General features: G+C 38.3%; 1 protein-coding gene across 1 annotated transcript in view; it reads left to right on the forward strand.

Moving 5' to 3' along the window:
* Positions 1–768, forward strand: part of CEP128 (centrosomal protein 128) — a 452428-nt gene extending 451660 nt beyond the window's left edge. Inside the window, exon 25 of the mRNA XM_061156507.1 lies at positions 540–768. Within this exon, the coding sequence (XP_061012490.1) occupies positions 540–546 (7 nt within the window). The 3' untranslated portion in view covers positions 547–768. The remainder of the gene's footprint in view (positions 1–539) is intronic.
* The last annotated feature ends 8258 nt before the right edge of the window (positions 769–9026 follow it).

The following is a 9026-nucleotide window of genomic DNA, read 5'->3' on the forward strand; positions in this document are numbered from 1 at the left end:
TTGTTTAATTGGCAAAAAAAGGTTTTCTGTACATATTACCAATCTTAACCTTATAATTTTAAAGAATTTAAATATAATTTCTTCACTTAATGCGCTGATAAATTTGATTAGCTGGATATGTATATTTAAATGTGCTCATACTTCTTAATTCCTGCCTAACAATTGTAATAGTTATGCACCATTTGAAATTGATATAGCAGACTTGCACGTGCTAAACCTATCATGCCTATCAACATTTTGCTGGTTATTATTCTCAGAAAAGAGAAGGAAATGAACTTTGGAAAGGTAAGTACAAAGTTGTGTATATTTATATTATCAAATAATACAGGAAGACAGCCAAACCCCTTTCATTGTCCTTGATCTCTTCTGAGTGTAAACACTAAAGGTGAAGGATCAGTTTGGCACAGCCATACAACGCGAAATAATCCTTCTTGTTTTAATATTTTGCTTTTGGGCAATGTTTACTTTCCAGAAACAAGAATATTTTGTACATGTGAAAATGTGTTATTCACTGGGCATTACATGAAAATTTCATTCAGATTCTGAGAACTATTACTGAAGATGGGCTGAACTTCTCATGGACAGATCTCATGTGAGAACAATCAGTTCTGGAGCCACCAAGATCCAGATGTCCAACTGAACAGCTGCCATCCTCTGCAGTAACCTTGACATCACTGCTTTTGAGTTGTGACCATGTGTTATGCATTTCTTATCCTGACGCCCATGATTGAGGTCAGATGTTGTCCACCCTTAATTTTGCCCTTTGGGACTCTTTGTATTTCTCAGTGGGATATACGGGCTCAGATACTGGTACCACAGAGCAGCTAAAGGAAAACTTTCCCATGCAATGTTCATGCAAGTAGGTGTTCAGGCTAAATTTTCATTAGCCTTAAGTATTTAGTGTTGATTGCTCTTCTCAGACAGTGATTATAAGTGAACTGGGAACAAAGTAGGCATCTACAGAAGAAAGAAGAAAGTGTTAAACTCTTTTGGGGTCTGTAACTTGGCTATTATCTGTAGAAAGCAATGTTTGATCAATTTACATGAGTGACACCATTACCCACAGGATTACTTGCCTTTTGCTGGTAGCATCCTGGGAGCTAATTCCCAAGTTACCCATAACTTATATGAAGAGACATTTGTTAATATTTGGAATCCAAGTAGGTGTTGGGAAGGTCAGACCAAAGTAATTCATCACCTCTTTAATATTTGTGGTGCGTTTTGTCATCATGAGCCAAAGGTCTAGAATAGAGGAAAATATGGATAGTGGGAGCCAAATATTAGGTTTTTATTATTGTTTTGATATCATAATAGATCAAACATCATCTTAACTCTTACACTCAATATTATATTGAGAATCAGAATCTTTGAAAACTACGTAGAAAATTGCTGAATGCAATCAGTGGTACCTAGAAAGCATCTTTAATTGGTGAATTATGTATATTTGCTTTAAATATAATTATACTGTGTTTCTAAATTACAGGATGCTTCACTAGACAGTAAGCTCTTTAAAGACAGCATGTTTTGTCTAGCACAGTGGATGGGCATATTTTCAGTCTTGAGAATGTATTTGCTAACTGAACTAACCACACGTACACCATCAACCATCCTTCCCTACTACAGTGAGCAAACAGTGTTTATTAACTGATCTGGATAGCCAGATTTGCAGAGTCGTTCAGCACTTAACAGACCAGTTGCCAGAGTGTATTCATGAAAATTCAAATCATAATGTCCTTGGAATTTCCTAAGGGTTTAAACTATGTCTTCACAGCCATGATGGCAGGAAGGCCGAACCAATCAGATAGCACCCCTGCATCACCAGTATTGATGACTAACTTACCGAGTGTGAAATTTGCTGAATTTCCCATAATGGGTATCCATTAAATATTGATATCTACATTATCATTGCATGCACCATCTCTTGTGTTTGTGTAAGTGTATAATTGAGGCGTGAGTATGCATTGGCCATCACATTTGTGGATCTTTTTAGAGATTCCTATCATCAGCACATCGTTTGCCACGCCAAGCCTTTTCCACGGAATGGCTAATGTAGAACAAAAATCCTTGAGACTGTAACGTTGGTCCCTTAAACCCCAAGTTAATTTTGCTATGGTACTTTAAGGAAATTGGAGAGACCCATGTGATGAATTAAGATCAATTGCTCCATGATTATTGACTTTTCAATATCATCTGCCAGAACTTGTGCTTCACCCTCTGCACAATAAGGCAGGTAAATCTTTGCTAGGCTTTATAGACCTGCCGATATCCAGCCAATCTGTGGTTTTGTTGCCTATTCAGCTTACTAGCATTCCCTTATTCCAGGATGTTTTGCTTGAAAAACTCACTTAGTTCATATGCCAATTTCTTGTCAGTTAACAGTTTATTTGCTGACCAGCTAAGTGTCTACTATAAAAATCACTGAAAATTGTGTGCTTCCATTCTTATTCATCTTTCCCTTTAGTCCTTGCTTTCTCTCCACATTGGTAGCTATTCAAAACCCTTTCTAACATAGTTAGGTTTTGTGTACTTTGAACTTTAGGTCAAAAAGCTTAAGTGGCCCAAGATCTAGCACTTTTAGCTTCCTTGTGTTTATAATAATGCAGTATTGCTGAAGCAGTGGATAATGTGTTTTTCATCTGTCTTTTACAACCTGCATGAACAAGATTTGGCCTTGTGATAGAACTGGGTACTATGACATAATTAGATAATGCCATTTTTTTCAACATGGCTACCGTCACACAGTCTGATGCTTGCCAGCCTAAGAAATAGTACAACTGATTATCAACTTTTGATGCATGAATGGTGAAAGAAATTATGAAACTTCAGACTTTGCATTACTGATTATCATTAAGAAAGTGCATATTATTCTGCGTGGTTCAGGACAACACAATCACTGAATAGTCAAGATCTGTGTCCTTCCTTTACTTCTGTATCCTTCACCTGCATACCCTTCACCTCCAGGATATCAATAGTAGCTGACATAACCTCAGTGACTTTTGTCCTGAAGCCTTCTAATATATTGAACATGGGAGAAGATACCACCAATCAATCAATGACTACCAAAAGCTTAGCACTGTAATGAGTGTTCTGAAATAAGCAAGGAAGGCAGGACTCCTGCTATTTTAGCTGTTCAGTAAATATTTGGTGAATGAATGTAATATAACAATAAGAACAAAAAAGTTAAAGAACTTTTAAATTCCTGTCTGTGTGAAGAAGAGCAGTATTTTCCTTTAAAGGGCTTTTCTGCCCACACAATATTTAATTTTTGTTCTTGTTTGAAAAAATACAACAATCCCAAAATTTTAGTCAGTTTTTAAAAAGAAGGTTCTACATCATAGAAACTTTATTTTCACTAGAGAATATTCTTATTATTTATTATATATTCCCAATGAATTTTAAGAATCATTCTAATACTTGTTTTAGGTTTAAATGTCAAAGAAGGGGTTGGGGTATTTAAAATGAACTAGAATTTACATGCATCCAAATGGGTGGATTTGAAAACATGGTGATCCAGTGGCTATCCTGCATGCTGCCAAGGGGAGGAGTGTTGGGACCAGAGGAATCCGGGCTACTTCAGCCGCTAATCACCTATATGTCGCTGAACTTGCCATTTCACTTCTGTCTCTTAGCTGTTAATGGAGGAGGTTGGACTAAACGGTTTTCTGGGTTGCTTTCTATCTCTGATGGTTTGTGAGTGTGCTGTTGACATGTACAATGGCATTCTTCGCTAGACTAAAGGTATCGTGTGTAGTCTGAATCCCTACCTCAAAGCTAGTTCTAAGAGATATCAAACTATATTTGGATCATTATAATTGTAACTGTGCTGGGTTCAGTCATGTCTGACTCTTTGTGACCCAGAGAGCATAGCCCCCCAGGCTCCTCTGTCCATGGGATTCTCCAGGCAAGAATACTGGAGGGGGTTGCCCTTTTCTTCTCCAGGGGATCTTCCTGACCCAGGGATCGAACCCACGTCTCCTGCATCTCCTGCATTGGCAGGTGGGTTCTTTACCACTGAGCCACCTGGGAAGCTTTGGATCATAAACCTTGTCAATGATCCATTCAATAATCACCTTTTCATAAAATCACTTTACTTGCACAGTCTGCCTTCCTCCTCTTTCCATGTTATGTTTGGTTTAAAAAGGGTACAGCAGCAGCAGCAGGATTAGAATCCTGCCTCGGCCACTGACCCGTGCTGGGGTAAGTGTGATTTGAGGTAATCAACATTTCTGAGCCCTTTTATCTCATCTGCATAATGGAATTGATTGTGTCTACTTCAAAAGAGCTGTTAGGAGACTTATATGCAATGGTACTTGAAAAATGCCAGGCTCAGAATGTGACAGTCAATCATTCTCCGTGGAGGTTTCTTACTTTTCTTTAACATCAATGCCTGATCCACTTCATTTGTGAAAATCTCCCATGAGCTCAGATTCTTGTCTCCACTTACTAAAGAGCAATGGATCACTCTAACTGTACAAAAATCAAGGTTGAAACTACTTGGATTCTAAAACATTTTTATTCTGTTAAATTGCATTAATTAATCAAATATTTACTGAGTGCCAACTCTATTCTGAAATAATTTCCATAGTTTAACTCATTTACTCATAACAACAACCCTATAAGGTAAATTTTTCTCATTGTCATTCAATAACCTATCTCAAGTGAGGAAACTGAGGCACAGAGAGGTTGACTACCATAGCCAAGGTCGTGCATTTGTAAGTATGGAGCCCACAGTTGAATGCATGCGCTTTGTCACTAGGTCACCTTTGCAAACAGCCATTTTATTCACTTTCATTTTAAAATGCAAAAGTAAAATGATTAAAATGCAAAGGAATCAATGGCACTAAGGAGTTTGGGGGGTTTGTTCTGTTTTGTTGCTGTTGTTTTGGTGGTGGTGGTGGTGGTTTTGTTTTTCCAGAAAGACTTACACAGCATTTCTGGGAAAAGAAAGAGAGGCAAAACAGCTGTCAACTCCACTGACCTTGCTTAAATTTCACTAAGCCTCCATCATGCATTAGGTTTTGATACATCCTTCCTGTAGCCCACAGGAGTGAAAGAGCATCAGGTGGGGTTAGTGCCTAGAGGACTGAGCAGACTCCACTTCCTTATGGACTAGCCAGTACCAAGCACTTTTTGTAAACTTGAATACTTGTCTGTCCTAACAAGCATGAAGTATATATAAATATATATATATATATACTAAAGAAGAGCCTCTGCTAATAAAAGGGACTTTTGGTTCAGTAGGAAAAAAAACAAAACAAACCAGCGTAGGTGTCAGAAGAAGCTGAGGGGAAGCACGCAGAGAGGGTAGAGGGAGTGAGAAGCTTCTCTTCTAACAGCCCTGTCGATGAGTGAGTGGCAGCTGGGGGTGAATTTCATGAGCAAATATGGAATTTTGCCACTGAAGTCTTTCCTCCAGAGCTAATAATCTCATGGGATATTAATACAAGGGGAAAAGACCTTGGGTGAAGAAAAGAATTTTCCTTTTTCAGGATGGAGTTCTCTCAGGATGACAGAGAAGTCTCAGTGTCAGAAACTGGTAATTGAAGACCAAGCATTTTATCATAAGCAAATAGGAAAACGAGCTACAACCTATGAAATCATCAAGTTGAAAAAGGAACCTGGTCATATCCTCCTACTCAAAGACCCTTTTCCCTACTTAAAACCCTCTAAGCTTTCCAGGGTGCCTGGGCCTTTTGACCCTAATCATCATTCTGTACCAAGGTCATCAAAATAGAAATCTGGTACATGTATCCAGATTGCCAGGAGAAATATCAATAACCTCAGATATGCAGATGACACCACCCTGATGGCAGAGAATGAAGAGGAACTAAAGAGCTTTTTGATGAAAGTGAAAGAGGAGAGTGAAAAAGTTGGCTTAAAACTCAACATCCAGAAAACTAAGATCATGGCATCCGGTCCCATCACTTCATGGCAAATACATGGGGAAACAATGGAAACAGTGACAGACATTTTTTTCCTTGGGCTCCAAAATCACTGCAGATGGTGACTGCAGCCATGAAATTAAAAGACACTTGCTCCTTGGAAGAACAGCTATAACCAACCTAGACAGCATATTAAAAAGCAGAGGCATTGCTTTGCTGACAAAGGTCCGCCTAGTCAAAGCTATGGTTTTTCCAGTAGTCATGTATGGGTGTGAGAGTTGGAGTATAAAGAAAGCTGAGCACTGAAGAATTGATGCTTTTGAACTGTGGTGTTGGAGAAGACTCTTGAGAGCCCCTTGGACTGCAAGGAAATCCAACCAGTCCATCCTGAAGGAAATCAGTCCTGAATATTCACTGGAAGAACTGATGCTGAAGCTGAAGCTCCAGTACTTTGCATCCACCTGATGCAAAGAACTGACTCATTAGAATGATGCTGGGAAAGATTGAAGGCTGGAGAAGGGGATGACAGAGGATAAGATGGTTGGATGGCATCACCAACTCGATGGACATGAGTTTGAGCCAACTTCAGGAGTTGGTGATGGACAGGGGAACCTGGCGTACTGTAGTCCATGGGGTCACAAAGAGTCAGACACGACTGAGCAACTGAACTGAATTGAACTGAACATGTGGATGTTGTGACTGCATCATGCGTTACAATCATAGATAACACATTAGGTGGGGAAGGACATTTATATTTTATGAAGTTCATCATTTCATCATTAATGAATTAATCCTTTTATGAGTTATCTGAATCACTCAGAGCATTCTGAAAGAAATTAAAAAAAACTGAAAACTTTTTTCAAGTAGCTGATTTAATGGATATCTGAATATCTGGTTTCAAAAGCTGTTACTTGTAAAAGGCCAAAAAATGTCAATATGGGCAGTATAGCTGTTACATAATTTTTCCAAGGCGGAAAAGGCAATAAATTGCAAAATACTCTAAGAGAATATATGGTTCTTGATTAGAGCAGCTGCTACTTCACTGAGGTATACAATGTTTTAAAACTTGTTTTTTTTTTCTGTTTTGGAAGTATGTTAATTTGTTCACTTGTTTTATTTATTACCATCCTGCCTGGGTTGTGATTCTTACCTGTATGACGTGGTTTATATCCACTGCTTTTAAGTGAGGGGAATGCCACCATGTGCCTTTGGTGTTTTTATGCTTAAAAAATAAAAAAGTGAAAACACAAGGACTGATCGCCAACAGGTGTATGTCCTTGACTAAATTCTTTAGCCATGTGTGTGCATAATAGTTTTCATGTGGGCAATTATCTGATCACTTACTGTGGGATAGTCTGCTGAACTGAGCTTCAGTTTCAGTTACACGGGATGGAAGTGAGCAATATTAAAGTATAAATAGGCCCACAATCCAGACTTTCCTTTTGAAGCTTTTAAGCCAGGAACATACATCAATTAAAAAATAAGTTTATGTTATATGAGACTTGCCACGTATTGGGAAATATATAGCAGAAAGCAGGTACCCTCAGGTGTGCCTTAGCACAAACCTGTAACTCTTCAAGTAATAAAGTAAATCTTCACATGTTTTGAATATTAGAGACTTGAGAGGTTGCTGCTAATTGCATTTGGGGGGTTAAATTAGGATGAATAAATGATTTTGGCCTCAACTCTTCCAGTTGGGAATTTTTCTGAGATGTATGAATAGATTTTCTTAACTAGAAAGACAATGAATTTTGTCAATGTATTTTTTTATGGTTTAAATCTAGCATGCCAGGGACATAATTCTAATATCAATCATCATCATATGATATAATAAATAGATATAAATGAAGGAGATGAGACCATCTATATTGTTGGACTCAAAATGGTGGCTAGCCAGTCACCACACGACTCTATTACAGACCAGCCCTTTGCAGATTGTTGAAGGGGGTAGAGAAATACCATAATTCTTTGCTGTAGGGGGTGGTTTTATACATTGTGGGGTGTTTAGCAGTAAGCATTTCTGGCCTCTTTTTAGAGGGGCAGAAATAACAGACTGACTTCCTGTGAGTGTAGTAAGAATTCAGAAAATGGAAAAATAACACAGATCAAGGGAGATTTTGTAGAGGAAGTGGGTTATGAGCAGGATCTTGAAAGTTGGCAAGTCAGGTTAAAGAACTTGATGACTAAGTGGTTACTGTTTTTTAACCAAAAGGAGGTCATTGGTGATCTTCATGAGAAAAATTTCAGTAAGCCACATTACAACTATTGGATGAATCATAAGTTTTAAAGACAAATTCCTCTTCTGACCCAGGCTTACACATAGCCTTAATATCCACCATATTGACAGGAGTGGATTTTAGGGGTCATGTGAATTTCTCCCCAGTACAATTCACACATGACCTAAACCATTCAGTGAGTTATTTCTCCTCCACTTTTTTCCTGATTCTTCTTTCTTCTCCTCTTCCTTCTCTTTCTTTTATCTCTTGCTTGCATCATGCTTCTTAACTTTTTTTTTCTTCCTCCTTCCTTTCAGTAGGCCAACAGAGGTCTGAGAAGAGAATCCACAACCATGACCAGTGTATTAGTTTCCTGTTGTTGCTGAAAGAAATTACCAGAAACTGGTGACTTAAAACTATAGAAATGTATTCTCTCACAATTCCTGAAGCTGGAAGTCCAAAATCATTTTCACTGGACAGCAATCAAGGGCTGCACTTGCTTCAGGGGCTATTAAGTAGAATCCATTCTTTGACCCTTCCAAGTTCTGGAGGCTACCAGCATTCCTTTGCTTGTGGCCACATCCCTCTAATCACTATCTCATAGTCATGTGACCTCCTCTTCTCTGTATATCCTATTTTCCTCTGCCTCTCTCTTACAAGAACACTCATCTATGAAAATGAAAACACTAGTTTGAAAATATATATGCACCTCAGTGTTCCTAACAGCATTATTTATAACAGTCAAGACATGAAAGCAGCCTAAGTAACCACCAACAGATGAATGGATAAAGATCTCACACACACACACACACACACACACACACACACACACACACACAGGAATATTATTCAGTCATAAAAAAGAATGAAATTCTGCTATTTGCAACAACATGGATAGACCTAGAGAGTATTAAATTTAGATAAATAG

The sequence above is a fragment of the Dama dama genome, chromosome 12, assembly GCF_033118175.1.
Source record: "Dama dama isolate Ldn47 chromosome 12, ASM3311817v1, whole genome shotgun sequence".
Classification (NCBI taxonomy): domain Eukaryota; kingdom Metazoa; phylum Chordata; class Mammalia; order Artiodactyla; family Cervidae; genus Dama; species Dama dama.